We start from the raw sequence: 27079 nt of genomic DNA on the forward strand, positions 1-27079 counted from the left end.
AAAATGTATTTATTTAAATTGCTGTTTTGAAGGTGCTATTTTTATATGTTATATGTTAAAGGCCAATAATTAGTTACCTATTTCTCAAAACAGCAACCCTTTCAGTCAATCCCTGGACATTATTTCAATGCACATGTTCAGTCGTCAGTTTATTGTGGAAACAAAAGGCATCACCATGACCTTTGGATGTGATTTTGTCACATTTCTTGGGGGAATTAGCTGGTTTGTTTACTTGTAGCAATGGGGGGTTATTGTCTTGTTGCTTTTATTGCCTTGAATTAAAAGGTATTATCCGGTTCTCAGCAAATTAAAGTGTCGACGTAAAAAAAGGATTTTGGAAACAAATGACAAATTTTACTACTCAGCTTTCATAGGTTCATCTTTTTTCTGTCACAAGACTCACTTCTTTCATTATAGCTTCTACGACTTTGATTTAAAACCACATCTCTTGAAGAGACCCCCTCAAGGACTCTGCGAAAGAGTTTCAATCTTTTCTACTCTAATCCCCCCCTCAGAGTTCAATTAAAGGAGGGTTTAGCTCTTGGTGAACAGTTAATCATATATATATCCCCCTTTCCAAAGATACGATACTGGTTGTCTTTTCACATCTTAATTATTAGTGTCAAATATTTTTCACCTTGTCTTATTAAATATATTTATGCAGAGATCCTGGAACACTACCCATGTCATGTTGTAATTATTCCTGCACAAATTCTACTAATTCAGTCAAGAGCAATTAATAGGGCTTTTGTAGCTGCTAATGTAATGAAGAAACTCATTAAAATGTAATGAAGTTTCACTGCACTGGCTCCATTTCTAGCAGCCTATTTTCATTTCACATCCTGTTCATTTTTCTGTTTCTGTCTCCATCTTGTTCTTTTCCATTTCCTGTTCTCTCTATTCCCATCCTGTCTTTCTTCTGCCACTTTGCTTTCTCTTTCTTCTTCTTCTGTCTCAGGACTCTGCTTGTTTCATTTTCTCTCTTTCTCATTCCCTCTGTTCCTTTTTTATTTTTTATTTCATCTCATCTTCTGTCTTTTTCCTTTGCCCCTTTTCACTCTTTTATCTCTTTTTCTTTTGTCCTTACACCTGCCTCTTGCTGTCTTTCTCTTTTGTATAATTTTGAAATTGTCAGACAATAAATGTGAACTTGTCACTTCAGAGAATTAATCAAGGACGGATGCAGTTGGAGACAAACAGCAGTTCTTACTTTAAAGACTTAAAAAATGATTAAAATACAACATTATGCAAATGAAATGCATGAAATGTGTATGATCGATGCTCAGATGTTATCATTTCTAATTTTGTGGCAGACTCCAGTGTGGCTGCCAACGAAGCAATACTAGCATATATATAATCTTTAGCATTTAAAGGGAAAATTCACCACCTTTTTTATGTGAATGTCCAATCAGTTCGTGCTATATTGACCCAGAAACTGAGTTCCCCTGTCAACGGAGCCGTGCCGACAGTGACTACATGTACCAGGATGCATTGCGTGCGAGCTTCTGATGCCCCGCTGCATTTCTTTGACCGTATACTCACAAAAATACGCACAAATAAATACGGCTGAATATCCGAGTCAGCCAAAAAACACTGTAAAAAATATATCATCCCCGTCCATACCATCCTCTGCACTCTTATTTTGGGATGCCATTTTCACTGTTGGAAACGTAAGTAGTTTGCAATGCTAGCGAAGAGAACAAGGAAGTTCTGTTTTTTTATTTGTATTTATTTTTTATTTATTTACACAATTTAATCTACAACAGGTTTAGGAGGAAGTTCTGTTTTTGAGCAGCATCTAGAGCCATGGATGTGTTATAGAACAGAGATGCTCACGAGTCATTTTTTGCAAGTCCAGGTCATTAGTGTTGTCACCATACTGGAATTTCTAACTTCAATACAATACCTTGAAAAATATCGATATTAATACCATTTTCAATAAATTTAAACAACATTTGGGGCATAATATTTTAGATTCGGGCCTTTCCAAGCCGACACTAGAGCCGCACTGACCCGCCGAGATTGAAGGTGCTACCCGGAGGTGGAGTTTAGAAATCCAAGCTGAAGTAGCCGGTATTTCTTCCGTGCATCCAACTACGTCACTGTCGCATCAAATGACGCCGCTGGATGCAGGAAGAACAACAGATTTTGCAGGAGAACTCAGCAATATAACGCTCACTGAGGAATGTATTGCTTCAATTATACATTTACCATCAATACTGATTTGACATGCACATAAAAGTTGAAGGATTTTCCCTTTAAAGTCTCTCTCAGTGAAGATATTCACATGTGGGCAGGAAGTGCATTTCCGTCAGCCTCTCCTGTCTGGCACTGAACACAGATACACACCTCCTTCTGTCTTTTACATCCTCCTGTTGGTCACTGAGCACCGACTATGTTCTCTATCTTATTTGTTTTTCTTCTATTTCTGCTTCACTCTCTTTCTTTACTGTCTTTTTTTTCCCTCTTCCCCCCCACACCCTCACTCCCCCTCATTGTATTTCTCTCTCTCTCTCTCTCCCTCATTTCAGTCCATCTCTCCATTCTAGGCAAGGAGGAACCAGGTTACATTTTTCCTTGCTATGTTCTGATGGATCTGTCTTATTAGCAGCTGCGTAGGCGTGAAGCAGGCCTGTCCAAGCTGCTATGATAATGTGTCAGTGCAACACACACACACACACACACACACAGCACTACAGCCATTGGTGTGTGTGTGTGTACATGTGTGGTTATGAAAATAGATGGTGAATTCTGCACAAGATGGAAGGAATCAGTGGTTCATGGAGGATGTGCACTTAGAAGCAGAGTACTTGCATTATTTTGTGTATTATTGCAGTGATACACTCGAGGACATTCTTTGCTGTGATTATGCAACGCAGAGATGAGTACCATCAGCAGCATCGAACTTCATACACGCAGCGAAGAGCGTCCTCGAGGGGTAATACGTTATGGCTCTGGAAGATTAGTTAAACCAACACGTGAATATTGACTGAAGGAGCCTCATGAAAAAAAGCGCCAGAGGAAAATAAATATTGTTAACTAATCCCCTGGTCACTTGCAAAGCAACTCATGAATCAGAATTTATCAGACTGAAAATACTTGTTCTATATTTAACTATTATTTTTTTCTGGGATTACATAAAAATGTGTTCAAAGATGTTTAATGAAGATGTCAGAATCTTAAGATCACTCCCATGGCGTGGTTGTCTTTGTTTCATATAACATACTTGGACCAAAAAAAGTTATGTGAGCTTGTTTTTAAGAAGCCTAATTTAATCTTCAGTGCCTGTGACGTAAACCCCAAATGAACTTAAAGTGCCCTCGCAGAGTGGGGAGTTGGAAAACAAAGTTTATGGCATAGTTACAGTACTGTGAATGTCCAAATTTAAGAAAAATATTTTTCTGCAGATGAAAGTCACTTTAAAGTCGCTCATTATCGTGATCATACTTGACGATGACTTTCAATAACTGAGTACTACACAAGTCAGTACCTGAAGGAATAGTTTGACATTTTGTGAAATTTTGTGAGATTTGCTAATTTGCGTTTACATCAGATCAATACAACTCTCATGTCTCTGTGTCAAATACAGAGCTGGAGCCAGAAGGCTATTAGCTTAGCTTAGCATAAAGGCTGGAATCGGCTAGCCTGATGTGCCTCTCAGAGCCTCTAAAGCTCACTAACAAGTATCTCATTTGTTTTGCTCGTACACAAACAGAAATGTGAAGACAACAATTTGTGATTTTAAGGGTATCGAAACTTCTCCAGTCAAACAGAACCTGCAATCGATTGACTAATTTGTAGACTCCTGTGACATCATCTTCAATGCGACACTCGCTGAATCCTCTTATACGCAACCAAACAGGGGAACGTCTGCACTTCGTCAGTTGTACCGCGTAGGTTTGCAGGCTGCCATTTTTTTAAAATCTGGATCAAGTGAATAAAAAAAATTGCACAGGATGTTTGTGCAGGATGTCTTGCGTCGTGCAAGTGATGATTCTGTCTGACCTATCGGTGGTCTGCGGTGTTTTAACTCCACCTTCTAGTATCGGCTCAGCTCGCTTGGAACCTCGACCCAGGTGATACCAAAAATAGTGCCAGGTGCTATCCGCAATTTTTGCTGATGGAAAACCAAAGAAAGAGCGAGTCGAGTTGAGTAGAGCCGTGACGTGCAGTGGATATGCGGCAATAGAGGAATTATTGGATTTTTTTTTAAATACTGAATTGTATCTAGAGTTTTAAGCATGTCAGGGTCCGGTATATTTGGGGCTATAAATCAGTTAAATAAGACAGAGATTGTTAGAGGCTGGTTCCTTTAATCACAGCACATCGGTGCCAATAACCATTCAGTCCAATGACCTTGTGTTATTGCTGCTGGGCTTCAGTTTAATACTTTTAATCGCCCGTCACCATAAAAAAAATCTCTTTCTCATCATCGTTGCTTGTGTAATTCCATTCAAAATGCTGTAATGATAATGTTAGTATCACGAGTTACATGTTTGGTTGTAAATGCTCATTTCCTCTCATCTCATCTAATTACAATGTACCGCTCAAAACAAAGATTATGTAATTACCTTCAATGTATGTAGTACCCACCTTCTGTTTGCTGTGAACCCTAATTGTCCAATTATCATCGTACCACTGCTAACAACACGAGAGAAAGGATTTCAGCTGCTGCCCACGGCGCTATCCACTGTGGTTCTATTTAAGGCTTCTACCAGCCTGCATGAAGCTCTTGAGGGTTTCACTGAGGCCAGAGCTCTTTTGTAAACTTTTATATTCATCCAAGGATGCAGTTTTGGCTGAACTGAGCTGCTCTTTTTCAGCTTCACATTCACACACATTCGTACCTTTTTACTGCCGGCCGCTGAGCCTCTCAGCCAGAGCAAAGCTAACCTTTAGATTACCGCCACCCTGTCGAAGCCACATGCTGGCACACAAGTTGCTGGAAGTTCACTGGAGCTCATACTCTGGTGTGTATATATCTGTCACCTCCAGCTCCGGCTCCGAGCTGCATCCGCCAGCCGTCTTCTTTTATTTGATGTCAACGTCCGACTTTGATGGAGGAATCAGCTCACAGTCCCATCAAAGCAGAGTTGAAACTCCATCTGAGAGCGTTATATGCAACAGGGTGCGGCGTGTACGCGTGTGTGTGTGTGTGTGGCGGCCGGCGTCAGCGGGCCTGCTCACCAGGGGTTATCGCGGATTAAAGTGGCTAAAGTGTCAGGACTTTACAGCTCCTAGGAGTGCCTTATCAACTCTTATTTTGGCAGCAGGAGAGATAGAATAACTTCCTTGGCTGCTGCTGTCTGGGTCTCAGTATCCGTCTGCATCTGAAGTGTGTCTGAGTCTATTCGCACTCTATCTTTCTTCTTGTCATCAGCTCTAAGGTCATGGAAAACCTGGAAATATGTAGCGTGGAAACTAGTAGAATTTAAAGGTTGTGTATTCCTGGATACGTTGAATTTAAATTTTTTCTTAAAGGTTCTCTATATTGTTGTAATCCGAGCTACTCTGTGCTTTGTTGACATAGGCGGGCCGGCCGTGCATGCTTTTTAACGGTGGTGGCAGAAGTACTCAAGTACAAGTAGCAATACAACAGTGTTAAAATACTCTGTTACAAGTAAAAGTCCAGCATTCAAAATCTTACTGAAGTGAAAATACAAAATCAACATCAAAATATACTTTAAGTATGAAAAGTAAAAGTGCTTATTATGTAGAAAGACCCACTACAAAGCCTCTTGCTCAGCTGTCGCCATGTTGAGAGCCGTTAGAGGCAACAGATATGCTCTGAATTTCAAATTTAGCAGCTTTAATGTGTTCCCTTTAGCGCTGACTCGAAGCTACGACCAGTGCCATGGTAATCAGCCTCCAAATCAGTATTCGTAAGCTTATTTTTTTGTTTCTTTTATATAAATGTAAGTATGTAATAATAAGGTATAAATCCCAAAATAGCCCATGAAATAAGGAATAATCCCCCAAAGCTTCGAAAATTACTCAGGGAAGCTTCAAAGCACAAAAAATGGTATTCAGGATAACCCTTTCCCTTTAATTGTGTTATCCCAGGATTTATCAATAATCCTAATAAAGGAAATTACCCAGACTTTTTAATTTACTGCTCAACGTTGTTGTACAACATGATATAAATCTCTCATCTCCAGTCGTCTGGGTTTCAAGACCAATTTTAGAGCAATATCCTATGTCTCTCATTAAGTTCCATATTGCCCATCCAATGGTAATTTTAAACTCTTCCATTTCACTGGTTGAATGTATCTGGGGAGTAAAACATGTTTTGTCAACTTGTTACTATTTGTTAACTATACTCATTCTGAGGACACATAGAAGCTTAGTTTTGCTGAAACAGAGCTTGAATGCTGGGTGAAAACTCGCCCCTCTATAAACGGAGGTAAACAGAATTCCTGGCTGTCACTCGGCATGCCTTTCCCTTTTGTCACATTTGTTTCTCTCAACTCTTCCCCCATTTTTTGCCCTTCCTGTCTGTCTGCATGTTCTCCAGAAGCGTTTTTTCTGTTCTCTGTCTTGTTCTCCACATAGTTTTTTTTTTGTCTCTGACCCTTCCCCTGCTCATTGATACGGGATCTGGTGATTTAAGAGAAGCTACGCCAGCAATGTGATGAGTGAACACATGGTGCTTCACCAGGGGGGCAGCGTGGCAATGCTTTGCTTGACTGTTGCCATGGCAGCAGTGTGGAATGGAAGGGGGGGGTGGGGGGGATACAGCTGGAATGTGTGGTCTCATTCGCTCTCATTTTGAGTAACCAAGACAGTCAGTAGATTTAAATTGGATTAATTAAGCTTCTTGCTTTTGTGATAATCTTACAGTGTGTACAGCAGTTAATAAATGAGAAGATTGATTTGAATCTCATGTTTGTGCTCAGTGGGCGAGTCGAGACATATTTAACCTAGCTTAGCATGAAGACTAGAAGGAGAGAGAAACTGATGGCCATGTTCTGTTCAAAGTTGAATAAATGAATAAGTAAAACGCCTTCTTAAAATGGCTTATTGCTTATTTACATATTAGGTACACTTGTACAACCTAATGCAATCCAATACAACTGTTGTGCCATAAAGTCTACTTTTATGATGCCAATATATCTATATCTATATATATATATATATAGATATATATCTATATCTATATATATATATTAATATATATATATATATATATTAATATATATATATTTATATATTAATATATATATATAGTTTATATATATTAATATATAATATATCTACATATATATATACACATTTATATATAATATATATATATTTATATATTTATATTTTTATTTATTTTTATTTTATATGCCTGCGCGCTGGCGACAGTCGTGAACGGAGGCATTATGTTTTCAGGTTGTCCGTCTGTCTGTAAGTCAGCCAGATCTCAGGAATGCCTGGAGGGGCTTGCTTCGAATTTGGCACAAACGTCCACCTGGACTCAAGGATGATTAGATGTTGGTGGTCAAAGGTCACTGTGACCTCACAAAACACATGTTTGGCCATAACTCAGAAGAGAATTCATATGCCAATTATGCCAATTTCATGCAAATATCTAACAGGATAAAATGATGAAGTGATGACATTTTAGACAGACATGGATGTAAACTGCAACATGACCGGTTGGCGGAGGCGGTAATTCTAGTTTGACATTGTCGTTAGAGGTCATTGATGGTGTTGTACATTATATTCACAGGTGTTTTTATTCTGCCCCCCTTCGTGTATGTAAATGGAAAGGACAAAACTGTCTTCATTAGAATGTAGTCCAGTACGATACCACCTTTAAATATGACCTCAGTGATAAACATAAAATTTAATTTACACATTTCCGACAGAAAAACTGAACATTATAAACTTCGTAAAGGTAGAATTTGTGGCAGAGCTGCTGTTTTGAAAATGGGAGCAAAATGTTGAATTTTTTTCCTTTAATCCACAAAAGTTTGACAGCTGTGGCGCTCAAATCAACACTCAAGTTTTAGAAATAAAAAATGGCAAAACAATTGACAAGCAAAACAAATATAAAGTATATATTCACTGAAAGACTTTGTTGCATGCAGCAGAAGACAATTTACCCCCATCGGCATCGTGGAGGAAGATCACACTGAATGATTTGTTAAGATAGAAGTGTCAGGGGGGAAAAAGTTGTGGAAAATAGGGATGCAGTAGGAGGATTTTTTTTCGAGAACCGTTATTGCAATAATATTCCTTTGAAATGGAGACGCTGGCTGTCCACACCAACATCCAGTATTTAAAAGAAAGTTTTGTTTTGACTTAGAATTGGGGAGAAATTTGGTTCAACAATGTGTCAGTGCTGAAATAATCATCTCCAGTCTCTGTTTGAGGACAGAGTACCTGTGTTTTTCTCTCATGTAATTTAACATTTCTGAATATTTTGGTCTGCAGAATCCAAGCGGTGCGTTTAAATGTCAGCTGTGCCTGTGTGGGCTGCCAGCGAGTGTTGATTTTTGACATATTGTGCTGCAGCTGTATGTGTGTTTAGCTGTGCTGGTGGGGGTTTTAAAGTGTCTTACTTGTTCCTGTTGTCTTGTGAGAGGTATCATTAAAATGCAGGAAAAGCCTTGTGGTAAAATGTCAGAATCCTTCCGACAATTACTTTTCCTGTGTGATTAAATCTCCTTCGTGGCCTCTTTGTTCTCAACATGGCCGCCTTTTACTCCCACAGACATAACAAGAGGAGGCGAACTGCTTTTCCTCCTGATGAGCAGCCAATGAATGCCCTCCAGCCCGATCCGTAGTTTCACTTTTGACTCATGGCCAACGCTGCTGAGTGAGATTAATATGCAGTTCTCTTTAGATCTGTGTCGCTGCCCTGTCATACTCTCACAGGGCGGCTAAGTGCCCGTCTTCAGTGTTGGTCCTTGAGTATTATTTGCTGCCATTTTTCTTCTTCTCTGCGCAATAATCTGTGATGAGAGATGGAGAACAGCAATGGTGCGGCATATTTCCAGCAAGGCTAGAAGGAAAATGACATGTTTGCATTCACTGGAAGATTTCACAGAAGCTGAACGTTGTGTGTTTGTGTTTGAGGCGTCATCCTTGATGACATGTTTCCATGTATTTTTTAATGATGAGCTGTGGGTATGAGGCTTTCAGTTTATTTTTAAGCCTCTAGCTTTTGAAGTCACTTCAAAGGATTGTCTTTGGGTTGAGGTTGCAACAACAGTCGAGTGCATTTTGGGTAAATAAGTTGATTTCTCTGAAATGATTGCCTGATTAGGTTCCATCCCGACACCCTTTCCTTTCATTGGTGAAAATTCATCATTCCGTGAAGTGTGATTTAGTGTCACACTTAAATAGTGTTGAGAAGGGTCCAGCCGCAGAGCTCCAGGCTCGGGCCTACCTCCTCCGTCTGACCCTCTCCGGTCCTGAGCTTGGAGAAGGAAGTGACGTCTGAAATTGTGTACGCCAGAGACGATCATCAGGATACGATAGCATGTGTTCATTAGTTTGAATAAACCACACAACCTCCACCAATAACACAAAGGTAAACAATACTACACACGAGTGGATGTCATCCACGTGATGACACATGATTTTCCGCCATGGGTCCTGGCGATGGAGGATGGTCCCAGCGCCGGAGGTGGGCCCGAGCCTGGAGCTCGGCGGTGGGACACTATTGATAAAGTTGAGGGACTCACAGGAGGCAGATTAATAAATAATTGTCCAAATTGAAGCGGCTAACTTTTAGTCTCTAGTGGACCAAGTTTAAAATATACACACCCCACACCCCACACCTGGGGTTGGGGTTTGAAGGTGATGTAATGAAACATGCTAATGAGTTGCATTATGGGAATTGTAGGATCCAGTGTTTTTGAAGCATAACCCATAGCCTACTAGAGACTAGAAGTCAGGATATCTCGACATCTGCTGCTCTGATTTTGTTTTTTAATCTTCCTATTGTGAGAGCAGTACTAAATCGCTAGAGTACCCTTTTAGTAACACTTCAGGATGACAACTCATTTGCATCTTTCATTACACCCCCTTCAAACCTCACAACTCCAGTTTGTAGAGCATTTGGAGTTTTAAGTGTCAAACCCAAGCTGAGATCTCCTTGATGAAATGATTATAATTAATATGTGAAATTTTGAAAGCTCCTCCACAGCCACAGAAGATATTATACAAAAGTTTTCACCAGCTGGGTAGAGCAGTAGTCCTCGTGACGAGGAAACTGAACTTTTAGTGTAAAATCAGTGGAGTGCCCCTAAATTTAAAAGGTGTGAGACTCTGACGTTTTTTTTTTTAGGTACAACAGAAATATACAGTAGCACTTTGTAAAGAAAGGAGTGGTGTCTTCTCTCTGTTTGCCAACATCTCTCAGCTCTGAGCAATGAAACCTGCTTCACTGCTCCACTGCTGCTGGTATTGTTGTGCGCAGTGGATGCAGCCAAGCTCGTTTCTTTTATAATTAGGCTACTGATCCTCTTGATAATTTCTGTTTATTACATGTAAGGATGCACTGGCCGTAAAATTCTGGGCAGATACTGATACCGATGTTCAAAATAACAATTTTAAACATTGGTCAAGTGTGACACTCAAATCAGTGTCGATAGCCGATGTTTGTGTTGTTATTTATTCTCCTTTTTGTGCCGGGGAAACAAAGAAAAACAACTGGACTGCTTTAAAGTCATTCAGCGTTTCATTCCGCTGCCTTTAAATAGCACAAATTCAATCAGAAACAACATATAACTACCTACTCAATGACAAGAATGTTTCAATACATACATAGCCCAACAAAAATATACGTTTTGTGAAACATAAATTAAATTGAATGTAAACGTAAAAGGGATTAGAAACATAAATAGGGCTATTTTTCACCTCTTTCACCTCCCACACGGCCAACTTTTTCTTTCACTTTTATTTGTAAACAAACCGCACGGGGCATGGCACTCGCCATCATGCCACTCGCCGTCATGCCAGTCGCCGTCATGCCAGTCACCGTCATGCCAGAGTTATGTCCAGCCAGTGGCTTCTTCTCCGAATCATCAGCGGGTTACTGTTGTCCGAGACCAACCGCCAATAACCAACACAACATTTAGCCGGCGTTAAGTTGATGCAACACAATAGATAAACATCGGCCACGGCCATCGGCTTATTTTGCCAATAGGCCGACGGCATTCAACAAGGCGAACGTCGGCTGATACCGATGTTTGGCCGATAAATTGGTGCATCTTACATAGCTTTGTTGATGCCCTTAATCCTGATTGGCTCGTGGCGGATTTTTGTATTGTATGTAGGTGTATTATTCTAGATTATCACACGGCTGTGTTGAATACTCAATTCTGATTGGTCAATCACGGCGTTCTGCGGTCTGTAATTTCTGTTTAGCAGACCGTTGCTATGGGCGCAGTTCTGATGTCGGACTCTGGTAGACTGTTTTTGTGTCAAAATATTGATTTCTTCAGTAAGTAGCTGTGTAATAAGGGATAATGTACAGCTAGCGGGTCATTGTTGTGAAAGAATCCCCTTCAGGGCGATGAGAGACGATGTTGTTGATTTCTAAGAAGAATAACCAGTGACAGCACATGCCAAAATAATGTCTCTATGTACAGTATGACATAGAAAGAAACAGTGCAAATCAGTTTAAATTGGGTTTAACAGTGTGTGGTTGTGCTAATGCCCTTAAGGTCAGGATTGTTGGATTGTGACGGGATGTTTGATAGTTTGAATAATAACACCGACTGGGAAAGTCTTGGCAGGAAAATGAAGCGAATAAAGCTTTTGCCCCCTCGGCTGCAACAATCAGCCCTGCCCTTGAGCAGAGCACTTAAATCAAAGCTGCTCTATGTGTAAAAGCTTTCTGTATGTTGTCTTATTGAATGATGTCTTGCAGTCTAACAGCAAGCTGCGGGAGTTATTGTTACTGGAAATCAGATGTGGACAAACTAAGTTAATGAACAGTAACTCATTTTTGATTCCCTGTGTTGGAGCATTTGTTATTACATGGACTTCACAGAACATGTGGACTGAAGTGATAAGAAATTCAATTGATACTTATCTGTAGGGTAGACTAAGAAACGTAGTGTAGTGGCAGTCAACTTCGGTGAGGATGTTTAATATATTTTTTAAAAGTGTGTTATTATCAAAATTTAACTTTAGGGCTGTCAGTTGATTAAAATATTTAATTGGGATTAATCACCTAATTTTCCATAGTTAATCGCGATTCATCACACATTTTTTGTCAGTTCAAAATGTACCTTAAAGGGAGGATTCGTCAAGTATTTAACACTCTTATCAACATGGGAGTGGGCAAATATGCTGCTTTATGCAAATATATGTAGATATTTATTATTGGAAATAAATGAACAACACAAAACAGTGACAGATATTGTCCAGAAACCCTCACAGGTACTGCATTTAGCATAAAACAATATGCTCAAATCATAACATGGCAAACAGCAGCCCAACAGGCAACAACAGCTGTCAGTGTGTCAGTGTGCTGACTTGACTATGACTTGCCCCAAACTGCATGTGATTATCATAAAGTGGGCATGTCTGTGAAGGGGAGACTCCATTTTCATTCACATATTTTGAGGTCAGAGGTCAAGGGACCCCTTTTGAAAATGGCCTTGCCAGTTTTTCCTCGCCAAAATTTAACACAAGTTTGCGGCGTTATTTAGGCTCCTTCACGACTAGCTAATAAGACACCAATGGTTTCACTCTAGCTTTAAAACTCAGCCCGCTACAACCTAAGAATTGCAAGTTGCAGGTAATGTGTTAAAGAAATTAGTCGAATTTGCATTAACACGTTATCACATTAACTTTGACAGCTGTAATTTGAACACATCACACAATCAGTTTCAAATCCTCTCCCAACCCAAGCTAACCCATACAAAGAGTATATAACATTTAAGTGTGCCAAAATAAGAAAAAAAGAAAATGAACATATATCAGTAGACAAGAAGGGACACTACTCTAAATGGTAATAAATTACACTCCTATAGCATGTCTATATTGATGTTGGCAACGTGCCCATTTAATGCCTAATCCAACATAAGGCTGCAAAAACTTTTAGAAATGGATGTCCAGTGCATTTTTTAAAGCGACACACCCCATAAATCAAGTCATATAAAATGTCAGATTATAATATTATGGGTATATTTTTTTTACACAGTGCAAAAAATATCAAATCATCACCATAAATCAATCGTGAGATTAACACTTCTCCATCTGCTCTTCTTTCATAGTAAAAGCACTCTACTGTTGACACCACATGCACTGATGGAGCTGCAGCGACAACATGTTTAGTGGAGTGTGACAGTCTCCTTTCATGTGGTCTCCCTTGAATTACTCAGTCTTTCATCTGTTTTCTCTTTTTCTCTTCAGTTTCTCCTCTCAATTAGATTAGTCCAGTTTGATTCAAAGAGGCTTGTTGTTTTGGTGAGAATCTCTAAGTAGACCACAAAAACATAGATAACTAGAAAGATGCTAAAGTAGTTCAGAGCTCCGCCAGGTGTGTCTGCAATGACCGCTGCTGTAATGTTTGATTGAATGAATACAAACCGCCCCCCCTATCTAGACCGCGAGCGTATCAGACACATTTTTCACTCGCATGTGTTATGCAACTGATACACTCTCATTTTAACAGCTAATTAGCACTCCTCCTACCAGCATAAGAAGATGTGCTGCATTGTGGTCATCTCGGTTCAGTTTGTCATTTGCTAAGCGGTGTACATTAGGGCTGGGAAAAAAAATCAATTCACCTATGTATGTTTTTTTTTTGTACGATTTTAAAATCGATTTTTTAATGCCATAATCAATATATTTGCTTTATTTGAGTCTATGTGGAGGTCGAAGAGTAACGTGACGTCCTATCCGCTCCGTATCCGTCAACCAAAACAAACCAAAGCCGGCTAAAATGACAAAGCAGAAAACGGCGGAGGGTCCACTTGGATACGACCTGCATCCTCACATTTTAAATCCAAAGTGGTAAACACTACACCCAGTAGAGTATGGAAACACTTTGGGTTTCACACATTGAGAGGAAGAGCAGAGCTGGACATCACGGCTAAAGCTGCATGCCAAGTCTGTTACGGACAGGAGATGTTATCGTATTGCGGTAACGTGCAGTCAAACCGGCCATCACTCTCATCTCCGTGGTCAAAGCGGCCGACGCTACAACTGTAGAGCACCCATATGCTGACATTTGGATGGAGCTGACCATGGATGTACAGAGTAAAGAGACCGGACTTGGCGAAGTTTGCGGAAGTATACACGTGTGACTACGTCCGGTTTTCAAAATAAGGTGTTAACAAAGGGAACTGTATAAACAAAATACATATATGGACATTTTTACTGTATCAATTTAGATATTTTCCGAAGTAAAAGTCCCTAGAAGTGTATGATTCAACTTTTCCCCATGATCTAGTGTTAAAAAAGTTAACAAAAATCGCAATTAATCGTAATATCGAATCACAATACTTAAAAATCGCAATACATATTAAATCGGCACGCAAGTATCGTGATAGTATGGAATCGGGAGATAGGTGTATCGTCCCAGCTCTATTATACATACAGTACATACATGCAATAATGCAATTGTCTTGCATGCAGGCGTGCAAATGAAGAGAGGAACAATTCGTAATCCGTAGCAGAAACAAGAGTTCAAACTGAAGCAGTTGTTGATCATTTGCGGCTCCTACAGGCTGGTTAAGAGGAGTGAGGAGTCAGCATTCAATGACGGTATAAAACAGTTAATAAAATAAGTTTTTCATAAAAGTGTGAATCACTGCAACCACGACAGGTCCTTGAGCATGCAGTCATAAACGAGCAAAAAGCATATTATGTTGATGGGTCCAGCAGTATGTGAGATTAGCCGTGGACAGACAGACAGACAAGCGGAGATAATAAATGAATTATGAACTGCTGAATTATCAGTAAACAAAGCAACGTTTTAACAGAGAGTTGAATTTAATGTTATTTTGCTTTCGCTCTCTGTGCCCTCTGTCTTATAGATTACTCTATTTTTCTGTCTCTCCTGTTTCTGTCTTCCTCTCAGACCCTTTGTGTTTCACTCTCTCTTTTACCTCTCTGTTTGCTGCAGAGAAGTAAATAGATTACCACCATTGACCTCTTCGTCTTTGGGCATTTGAAGTAAATAAGTGGGTTGTGTTCCCGAGGACCTCCAAGAGCTTTGTTACATATAGATTAATTCACCGAAAAGAGAGGTCGTGCCTTTCTCCAGCCCTCCTGAGCAAGGTTACGAGCAAATTGCGCCCCTAAAGACTCAGGAGCTCCTCTCGGATCTATTTTTTTTTTACTTGAGCGAAGTAAGTGAACTCCTATAGAGAGAGACTCCCGGCAGAATCTGTGTCTTTTATGGCCGATAGAAGAAGCAGAAGTTACATATAAAGAAAGACGTTTGGGTAAAGACTACTATACACGGAAAGCAAAGAAAACTTTTTTTGTGGAGTGCTTCAGTTTCATTGCACAAAAAGCTGAGTGACTGTCCATCATGTTTTTTTAAAATTATAATCAACCTGAGCTCTTAATCAGAGAACAACGACTTTCCCTGATATAAATCACATTATAAAATCAGTTCTATTTAAAATCTTTCCGGTGAATGCTTTATTTTGACTTTGACTTTGATGAAAATGCTTCTGATTTACATTTTATAGTCCCTGACCTTTCAAAAGTTTGCATGAAAATCTGTTGACGGCAGAATGAAAACAGCTAATGTCTCTCTCTCTCTCTCTCTCTCTCTCTCTCTCTCTCTCCCTCTCTCAACCCACCCACACCACATTCGAGAGATTTACATTATGCATCTGCAGATAGAAGTCGCTAATGTACTGAAACTGGCGGTTGTGTTGGTGTGTTGCAGTGCAGTCTGTTAATATGGAGAAAACGACGACAGCAACAATAAAACAAAATCTTCATCAAAAGATAAAAAGTGAGACAAAGATGCAGAAAGAAAAATGTGAGCGGAGACCAATATTAAGATTTATTCCAGAAATGTTTGTAACTCAAACAAATTAGAGCATAATATGTTCACTAAAACAATCCTTCTCCCTGACACACACGTGTGTGTGTTCACGGAAATAAAAAAAAAAAAAATGTATGGATTTATTTGAAAAAGATGGAGCGGTGTGTGTGTCAGAGAGAATTATAGTGTGAGGTAATTAGGTTGGATTCTTGGATGGAAGAAGGCATTACAGTGCCAGTGTTTTCCCTTCTGAAACTAATCAGACAGATTTACACCCAGACTCCGCCTGGTGTCAGCCCGTTGACAATAAAACATCCAGCGTGGAACGTCTCACATGTCTCACCACGGCGAGACAGCAGCAATAACAGGGCTGTCATCATGCAAAGAGATACTCACGAGTGAGCCAGCGAGCAGGCGCTCACATTGTGTTGGGATTTGCGTGTGAAGTCTGTTTTTTTTTTTTTTTTTAAACCTGCATTATAAAAAGTCAACCTTTAGGTATAATAATATGTAGATCTCATTCACAGTAAACTGCTACCAGTGCAGTATATTCCTCATTATTCTTTAGTCTTTATTTAGATCCTCAGTAGCTTCCACTTAGCTGTTGCTGGTCTTCAGGGTTACACATAAAAAAAGGAAAATTAAGGATTAAAATGAACAGCAATTTAAAATTCACATTAACAAGCAAAGGTAAACTTAATAAATAAATGAACTGATTTTGCAAATGAAAACGACAAATATAAAATAAACTAATAAAAGATCAGACAATAATACAATAACTGAAACAAAAGGACAAGTTTGTGAGGAAGGTCTTTAGAGAACAATTATTTTTTTTATTAGAAATAAATAAATGCATACAGTACTACTTTAGGTGTTTAAAGGCAATTTCAGTATTGTAGAGGCCTTTAAAGGTGCTAAATGCGAGATTGGGAGCGTTTCTATTGCCCTCGCACGGCTCTCAACATGGCGATGGCTGAGCCGGCGGCTCGCAGCTAACAACCTGAGGGGGAACTGGAGGGTGGGAGCTACGCTTCCGCGACAGCGCCGTCGGTCGGGACGGCGTTATCAGCCGCAACTGCCGTATGAGAGCAGTGCAGAGCGGCGGCTGTGAGCTAGCCAGTGGGGCACGCTCACATGCACTAAAAGGCACCGGCCCGACTATGTCAATAAAGCACAGAGAAGCTCTGACTACAACACACACACAGGCGGAGACATTACTCCTCTATGTCTTTACAGAGCAAATAGTTGTTTGCTGCTATATTACTGCTCTGGATATCGTATAGAGCACCTTTAAACACTCCTTTACTGTAGACAGGAGACTACTGGAGACAGGATTGTGGGATGTTTTTTGCAACCATGTCTGGAATAATTCAAATAACTAATTCATTTTCTCGGCCAAACAAATGATGACAACTGTGAAAACTGTGAATTCTATCAGCAAGTTCCAAAAAATGTCAGCCTGTCTGAACACTTTTTTGTCAAAACTGTCAAATCTGACAGAAACATCATGAGTCCTGCAGAAGAAATCACTCAGTCGCGTTTAGACGTAGAGACTCATCAGTTAGTGTGGCTGCCATCACGAGACCCAAACATGTAGTTTCAGTTGTGTTGACGTGCTTCGATGCTACATTGACCAACAGACAAATTCTGGTCTTTGTCTTGTCATCTGGATCTGTGTATGACTGCAGCTCATCGGCAGGTGAATGCACATCCAAGTATGAGAACCAGTCTAAACCCTCACACACACAGTGGCTGCTGGGAGAATACTGTACATTTCCTAGTGTTATAGCCACACAGTATAAACAGTATAAATATACCCAAATAAATGGGCATTTAATCCAATTATCAGAAACTAGTTAACACATGCTGATGTTCACTTTCTCTTAAAGCCGAAGTTACACTACGTACACACTGAACCTCAGTAATTTAAATAAAACCAAAATTACCAAAAGCCCAAAAAAGTAAACCCGTAAAATACAGTGTTTTATTGACGAACAAACATGAACAAACATGAACAAACAAACATTTACAGCAGCCCACTGCTCCTAAATGCTTGCATTGGGTTAAATGCAGATGTCAGATTTCACGTATGTATGTGACGATTGAAATAAGGTTCTTTTAAAAGCCTCGTGCAGTATCTGTGTCCTTGGCAACCGATTAAAGCCATCCAAAACACGCTGCCTGTCTAAAAAATAGATAAGAACACGATCTCCAGTGTTTGCTGCTTTTCTTCTTTTTGAAAACTGTGGTGGAACAAAAGCTTAACAAGCAGCGGAGAAGACTGCAGACAAGAAGATGTCTTTAATATTTTATAGTAGCAGGTTAGCGAATCTGTTTTAAGGTGAAGTTTGTTGGAGATCGCCGTGAGCTGTGCAAATAAATCAATGTATGAATGAGAACATGCACTGTGTGACCTGTGTTTCCGTGGTTCTTTATAGTGGAGCATGACTCATTAAGCCATTGTACTGTATGTTTTCAGAAAAGTCTGGGTGTTCGTGTGAAAATCACTTTGTCATTATTGATCCCTGAATAGTTTATGTATAGTGACTCATTCATTCACAGTCCTTTTAAATCATAGATGACGTTGTAGCTCTGTTTGTCCTGCCTGGTCTGGACTCACACTGTTCTATTGTTGCCAAAGGTTCAGGTTTTTACATTTTTTTTTTAACCAGGCGGCAATCTCCGGGTCTGAAAATAGAAGCCAACGCTGAAGTTGCCTTAAACTTGCATTCTTTCTAACAGCCAGCAGGGGGCGACTCCTCTGATTGCAAAAAGAAGTCTGATTGTATAGAAGTCTGTGAGAAAATGAGCCTACTTCTCTCTTGATTTATTACCTCAGTGAACATTGTAAACATGAGTTTATGGTCTCAATCGCTAGTTTCAAGTCTTCTTCAATACAGCATGATGTTCATTTAGTAAATTATGGTCCCATTTAGAGTCAAATAGACCATAAAGCAGGGGATGCTTTAGGGCGTGGCTACCTTGTGATTGACAGGTCGCTGCCACGGCGTTGTCCGGTCTGGGAGTTGTCCGTGTTTTTGTGTTAGGACTTTAACCCCGTTCAGTGTGTTTTCAGTTCATGGAAGTTAATTATAACATTTTGGTCGCCTAAAAATGTCTTATTCAGCATTCGGTTGTACTTAGCCCCACCCTCTTTTGACGCTTCTGGTTCCAAGAAACCAAGATGGCGACGGCTAAAATGCCGAACTCAAGGCAGTCCACAAACCGATGGGTGACATCACGGTGAATACATACAGTACGTCCATTTATCATATACGGTCTATGATTTTAACGTGGCTACGTGGTCTTCAATGGGTTGAAAAACAGTATTTAGTCCTTCTGGCTTATGAAATCTTTACATAAACTGTTGGATAACCTTAAATTGCACAGCGGTCAGTCTGAAAAAAGGTTATGTGCTTGATACAGAATCAAACTTGTTTACTGCCGTTATTTGAGGTCATTACAGCAAATCTCTTAAAAAAATGAGGTATTCTGGGTTGTCCTGTTGACCCAACGTTCCCCTGTGATGTTTCTGGTTCATCACAAGTCAACCCTCCCTCTAATTCCCCACATCTTCTGTTTCTCTCTCTCTCTCTTCGAGACATTAAAGGCTTAATGCATTAAAATGCTTCCATTTCCCATCTTAAAAAACATGACACAGATTACATCCAATACAAATATTTGGAAATGCAAATCCCATTTTAAAGCATCAAAATCCTACCAAAGACTTTGCGACTGTATTATGTAGTTTACATTGGGATTAAGAATGGGTGCTAATTCATCTTCTTGAAGTACACAGTTACATAACGCAGCCTGCTGCTGTGTGCACTTTTATGTTTCTGCGGGGATTCTGGTTTGTAAGTCTATTTATCAGCTTCCTGTTGTGAAACGGTCGTGTAAGGTAATAGGTCTACGCTAACCTGAGGCTACAAAAGGAAAATAGATCGTGTACGCACACACAGACATACATACACACACATAGGGACTTTATTCATTGCCCTCCAAGGTGTGTGGGGTGAAGAGAGGGAGACAATTTAAGACATCCTGTCTTCAGGTCATTCAGTGGCCTCAGTGTTAGATGTCTGCTGTCTCTCTGACACACGCACGCACGCACGCACGCACGCACGCACGCACGCACGCACGCACGCACGCACGCACGCACGCACGCACGCACGCACGCACACAGGTCTGTCCTTGGTCTCGAGGATCTCCAGAAACATTTTCTCTCCAGATTTTTCCTCGTCACACTTGAGCGCACCTCATCCATCCTTCCCTCCTTAATGTCTTATTTTTCTTACATACTTACTAACAAATGTACCTGATGATGATGATGATGATGATGATGATGATGATGATGATGATAATAAGCTGTAATTTACACACTGTAATAACCAAAGTGACAAGAAACCATTTGTAAGGAGTGAAAAGGTCAGACTGAGATTTCTCCAACAGTACAGATGCAGATGATTGTGGAAATTTAGAGCCACATATAAAAAGTTTAATGACCACAAGGGGATCTCTCTCTCTCTCTTTCTGTAATTTTCTAAATAATAGACTGTCCAGTAAAGTGAAATAAAGGCAGAAATCAGAGTCCCCGTAGCCCGCTGTAGTGCTGCATAATAGGTTTAGCCATCCAGCTCTCAGAGCTCGGACCAGCCGCCTCAAAGACAGTTTTTACCCCCAGGCGGTTTGACTATTGAACAGCACGCACTTTAAATAACTCACAGTGATTTATTTATGTATTATTGTAGAATTTGTTCTTATTGTTGTTGCCTCTTATTTATTCTTTTTATATATTGTTTTTAAGGGATGAGAGAGCCATGGCAGATGCATTGCATTACACTGGATGTACATCTGTACATTTAAATGTATATGACTTGAACTTGGAGTGTGAGACACTACTGACCAGTGAAAAGCCTTTAAAAACACTCCAGATGATGTATAAAAACTAGGGCTGTCAATCAATTAAAATATTTAATCACAAAAAATCATTTTTTAGTTGTTCAAAATGTACGTATGTAAGTATGTAAGTATTTAATACTCTTATCAACATGAGAGTGGAAAAAATGCTTGTTTTATGTAAATGTATGTATATATTTATTATTGGAAATCAACACAAAACAATGACAAATATTGTCCAGAAACCCTCACAGGTACTGCATTTAGCATAAAAAAATATGTTCAAATCATAACATGGCAAACTGCAGCCCAACAGGCAGCAACAGCTGTCAGTGTGTCAGTGTGCTGACTTGACTATGACTTGCCCCAGACTGTATATGATTATCATAAAGTGGGCATGTCTGTAAAGGGGAGACTCGTGGGTACCCATAGAACTCATTTTCATTCACATATCTCGAGGTCAGAGGTCAAGGGACCCCTTTGAAAATGGCCATGCCAGTTTTTCCTCGCCAAAATTTAGTGTAAGTTTGGAGCGTTATTTAACCTATGGATTCATTAGGTTTTCTAATTTCATATGATGTCAGTATCTTCACTCGATGCTTTAAAACTGAGTCCGCTACAACCTCTGGAAGACCGAATAGTGTCAATATGTTAAAGAAATTAGTAGCGTTAAAACTAATTTGTGTTGACGTGTTATTATTGTGTTGACTCTGACAGCCTTAATAAAAGCACTGCTGTATATTGGATTTGGAAAAGGTGTGTTAACCCTTTCTGTGTGTGTGTGTGTTCTTGTCCAGGCCGCAGGGTGCTTCCATGATGTCCAAATCGGTGGCTGAGCAGCTCTCCAGCACCACCGTCAGTGAGGCCTCCACTGCCGTCACCTCCTCCACTGTGGACACCACCGCTGCCTCCAAGGTCAGTCTGTGTGCTCGTGTGTGTGTGTGGTTCACCGTCATTCTGCTGTGGTTGTATGTAAATCCAGTCAGCAAGTTGGGGAAAGATGCATCTAAACCCACAGGTGTGTGTCTGAGATGTACAGTATGTGTAAATGTGTGTATTTTGATAATTTACTGTTAAATCAGAGTCAACAGTGCATTGTAGCTTGGTTTGCTTTCACTGTATCCATTTAGCATACAAACCAGTATTCTTCTCACAAATCAATATTTGATTTTGTTTCAATTTGATTTACAAACAAACATAAAACTGTGTTGCTTGCTCATTTTACTTTTACATTTGCAGTTTATTCTGGTGTGTTTTTTTTACAAATTCCAGTCCAATTGAGAGTGAAATTATATCTAAAGTATTATTCTATCAGAAAACTCTCTGCAGCTGCACCTTTCCATCATTGCCATATGATCATGGCTTTACCCAGTGATGAGAACGATCAAATGGACTCAGTTGAAACAAGTTCTAAGCTCTTTAAAGTCAGACAGTGTAGCCGTCAAGTATTGAATACAGTTTCAGGTTGTTAAAAAGTTTTGGCTGGTTTTGATCCTCTGCTTCTCCAGCATTCATCCCAGACTATCACACAGACCTCTGTCACTTAGCTGTCGATGTCTACCAAAGTACCATAACATTACTAAGGCAGAACACTAAACCTCCGAGAAGGAGTGCAAAGGTTAGAGCCATATCAGTGTCTAGAGAGTAATGTAAGATAGAACGTCACAGCAGAAGCTCTTGAGCTGGATATAAAGATCGCAGTAATAGGGCAAACATTTAGCATCTTGGTTTAAAAAGACAGAAGAGAGCAGAGGAAAGAGAGTAAATGACAAAAGCTAAATGAACTTTGCTTCGACACTTAATCAGTTGTCAAAAGTTGCAAAAGCTCCGTTTCCACTGCAGGAACTTTTCCCCGGAACTAAGAATCTTATGAGGAACTCATCGCGTTTTGATTGCAGGGACCAGGGTCTAAATTAAGTGCTGGGGACATTTTATGGGGCCTTTTTTACGGTTGTGGGGTAGTACTTTCAGGGTGGAGTTTGCAGAGATGACCGTCACTGATTGGTCAAACACACACTTTCGCCGCTGCTCCAACTGTACCGCTTCATTCATAAAACATACTAGTACTCTAGTATCGATTTAGGACCATTTTAGGATGAGGGGAGAGCATTTCTCTTTGTTTGATAACATTAAAAGTAAAGTTAGGCTCTGTTGTCGGCTTCCTTTTCATTTTTAAAAAGATGGAGTCAAAGAGAGAGATCATACGTAGCGAGACGTAGAGCGGCGGTGCTGTGAATGAGAGAAAGGAAAATGGTGTTAACGTTCTAAAGCACAATCAGATAACCATCAAACACTCGAACAGATGATTTACTGTGGAGACAGACGCTCTTAGAAAGACGCTTCTCTGCATTTCATTCATTACATCCAACGTGCAGCAGTAAATGTCATCGCAGAGACAAAACCGTTATTTTTTCCAGCGTGTTTTTAGATGAAACAGACGGACACACTGAACTGCAGGCTGCAGAGTGTGTTTACCGCTGTGACCACCAGCAGCCCATATCTCATGTCATATTGCTTTTTCACACGTCAGCGGACTAATTTGCCTGATCTTCGCAGGTCTTTAGACCGCGGTGGAAATGCAGACAACAGTGGGCTGAAGGAACCTGTTAGTTCCTTGAAAAGTAGTTCCAGGGACTAAATGTTTTGGCGGAAACCCGGCTATAGATCCTGTTGTTTTCATTTTTTTTAGAGGTCTATTTTTTTACTTCTTGTCTTCAATATGTCCACCCCTGGCTGTTACGAGAACCTCTGACACCCTCTGTCTGTGATAGATCAGCTCCTGTTTTCCTCCATAAAGAAATATTTGTATTTCTAGGAGAACAAATATACCCAGTGTAGACACCCACACGGCTCAGCACTGGTCTTGTTTGCTAACATTAATTGTTTTGATGGGTGAAGTCAAATGGACTGATGTAGTAACTGTTGTCAAAATGTTGAACACAGCGTCCTTTCATTATGAGCCAGAGGACAGCCTGAGGTCTTCAGACACCTCTGACAGTCTCTCTGTCCTAAAGCTGACAGGTGTGCTTTAGCCATCAGCCTCCCCAGACTGTGGGGAGTCACGCCTGAGGCTTTAGGCTGGCAGACGCTATCACATTTAAAAAAAAGGTGACTCACACTGTGAAAGTTTTGCATTCATTTTAACATTTATTTTGCCTCTGTTTAACCACAATAGGCTGAAAAGATTATGTCCAACTATCTTTTCCTGCTCCTCTTTGTTGTGTCCGATGTTCGGAGATCTACTGTACATGAATAAAGTACTAGTAGTAGTAGCAGTAGCAGTAGTTGTAGTAGTCGTATTGGCAGTACTATAGCCATTGCTCTTATTTGTGGTCACTTGCTGACCTGGTTAGCAGCTGTTTTAGCTGACTCATGCCAGCTGTGGATGGTTGCTGATGATGAATGGGGATTCAGAGGTCTTCTGCGGTTGACCAATATCCATGACAGGCCCCACAGGAATGAAACCCTGGGGCTTAATTGGAGAAGGAGAAGGAGGTGGAGGGATGGTGATGGCAGTGGAGCGGCTTGATTAAAGCAGGATTCAGAGCCTGGCAGGTAGATGTGAAGTAATTACAACTGACTCCTACCTGTCTGTCTTACAGGAAGGGGTACAGAAGGGCACTTTTACCAGAAAAGGCTGCATTGTTTTAGGCGATTCATTTAGTGAACTTGGTATGTCTCTCGTCCTTTTCAGCTACTTAACAACTGACAACTTGTCGCTGCAGCTTTCAAGTAACTATTAGCCTAAACTCCATCTTGATTAGTACTCAATTTCGTATATTATTCACAACATACACCGCTTACTACAAATGGAATAATCTCTCATGATATCTTATACCATGCACAAGCAATACAACTTACATTTTTAGCCATGGTAGAGGCGTGGCTGTAGGGATTACAGTGTCCATCTGACTGTTGTTCAATCGGTCGGTCGGACCACCATTTTTGTTGCAGACTGAAATATCTCAACAGCTATATAATGGAAAGACAGATAACTGGTTGCTCTGTGTACTCAACCGTAAGGCAAAAACGTGTCGGGAAAACATGGAAAAAACACAGGATAGACAGGAAGGCACTCCAAACACTCCAAAATACTAAAACAAGTAGCCAATGAGAAAGGAAATATATTAAAAAGCCTTTATTATAGCAGCTAAATCATTAAAAAAAGCCAACATGTTTCGACCACTAGGTCTTCGTCAGGGCTTAAAACGAGTACTTATGTAAAAGAACATCATGCTGTATTGAAGAAGACTTGAAACTAGCGACTGAAACCATAAACTCATGTTTACAATGTTTACTGAGGTAATAAATCAAGAGAGAAGTAGGCTCATTTTCTCAGAGACTTCTATACAATCAGACTTCTTTTGCAACCAGAGCAGTCGCCCCCTGCTGGCTGTTAGAAAGAATACAAGTTTAAGGCACTTCTTCATTGGCTTCACTTTACAGACCCGGACGTTGCTGCCTGTTAATATTATACCTGCTAACCATCACCATGGTGGTATTGTCATTGTGAGCATGTTAGCATGCAGATGTTAGCATTTAGCTCAAAGCACCGCTGTGCCTCAGTAGCTACAACCTCACAGAGCTGCTTTCATGGCTGTAGACTCTTGTTGTATACTCAGTTAGCAAAAGAAAAGTAAAATTCTTCATCTCTGTTCCTCTCTTTTGCCTTTTCTCTGGCCTTGTACTGTATCTGTATATATATGTGGGATTTTTTTGGCTACATTCACATCGCAGGTCTTCATGCTGGATTCTTAAAAGCCGTTCATGTCAGATTTGCTTTATATCACTGCTCACATCTACTCTTGAATACAACCCACACACATACCAATAATCAACTGAAAGGGATGCCGGAAAAACGTGTGAAGAGTAACAATAAAACAAGACACAATTAAATTTTGTGCGTGGTCGTCCTTCAAGCTGTCATTGGCTCAGGCAATGTGCTGTTGCTGCCAAAATTATGGAATTCGTTGAAGCGATTCAGCATAATCAATGCTGACGAATCCCAACTGCAGATCCAATGGAGGTCACATTCTTTGCTATCTGTTTTTTTAGCAACATAAAGTTGTCTATGTAGGAATTGGGAAGCCTCTCTTGCTGTCTTGGTTCTTCATTTCCTCTCTTTCCCTTGGCTCACTCTGTCACTTTTCACTCTTTCATTCTATATCTTACACTCCTTTTCACTCACTCATTCGCATGCTCGCATATACACAGCTCCACAATGGCGTGAAATCTCATCCTGCCCCATCAACAGGTGCCGCGGGACTGAGATTGAACATGTGTCATCGGGTGCGTTACAGAGATGACAGGGCATCTATCACGACGGCCCGGCCGTCGCCTGTTTCCACGCCCCGTGTTTTCCCGGCCTGCAGCCCTCCCAGGTGCTCTGGCTCATCACCTCCTGCCATCGAACAGCAGGGAAACAGCGCAGAAGCCTCATTCTGACGAGAAAAACTCTTAACAAGAGAATCTTGTCTCAGAGGAGAGATGAGTCATTCGTGTCCCCCCTTGCATAGCACGCCGCCGTCAAGAAACGAATCCACAGTTTGAAGAAGTCACATCCATTCCGCATCTGACAAAACATCAGAGGGAGCGCCGAGACAGAAATCATCCCGTTTCTCCCTCGAGTTGTGTGTCACATTTCTCCTTTGAGTGCTTGTGTTTTCCTGTCGCTGGGTGCATATTTAGTGATGTTGTGTTCATAACCGGTCTGCACAACTTCTTTGGGATTTATCAAAGTCAATGTCATTTAGGAGGTCGTGTCGTTTCTCAGTTTGCGGTTATGAATTTATGCAGCTTTGTGTGCCTCGTCAGTTCCCCGCCTCATATTTGAAAATAGCTCTTGAGATCACGAGTATTCATTGATTTTAGGATCAAAACATTTTTATTGCACTTTTTCACACTTATTCACATTAAAATCATCAGAGTAGTGCTTTCACTTTCATGTTGTGCTACAAATCTTTGTCTGCTCTCTGTAATACAAAAGAGAGCAGACTAATAAATTATATATATACTGAGTAATATACAGTATGTTGCTCTTCTACTGTGGGCTGCAGCCGCAACATTCACGAAAGTTTTTCACAGGCTGCTCAGCGGCATGACGAAAGCTCCCCATGAGTGAAGCCAAAACATCCCGATCGCCGGCTGGTGGCTGGCTGCTTGTTTAAGAAGCGCTTGATTTGATATACAGCAGAGATTTCTATGAGAGGAGCACGCATT

At 40.4% G+C, this 27079-nt stretch overlaps 1 protein-coding gene across 10 annotated transcripts in view; it reads left to right on the forward strand.

The window, feature by feature from the left end:
- LOC119486138 (pleckstrin homology domain-containing family A member 7-like) overlaps positions 1 to 27079 on the forward strand; it is a 177827-nt gene that overhangs the window by 96032 nt on the left and 54716 nt on the right. For all 10 annotated transcript variants that reach the window (XM_037766021.1, XM_037766019.1, XM_037766020.1 and 7 more), the window contains one exon: positions 21658 to 21775. In XM_037766021.1, the coding sequence (XP_037621949.1) occupies positions 21658 to 21775 (118 nt within the window). The remainder of the gene's footprint in view (positions 1 to 21657; positions 21776 to 27079) is intronic.

Source organism: Sebastes umbrosus, chromosome 4 (genome assembly GCF_015220745.1).
Source record: "Sebastes umbrosus isolate fSebUmb1 chromosome 4, fSebUmb1.pri, whole genome shotgun sequence".
NCBI classification, from domain to species: domain Eukaryota; kingdom Metazoa; phylum Chordata; class Actinopteri; order Perciformes; family Sebastidae; genus Sebastes; species Sebastes umbrosus.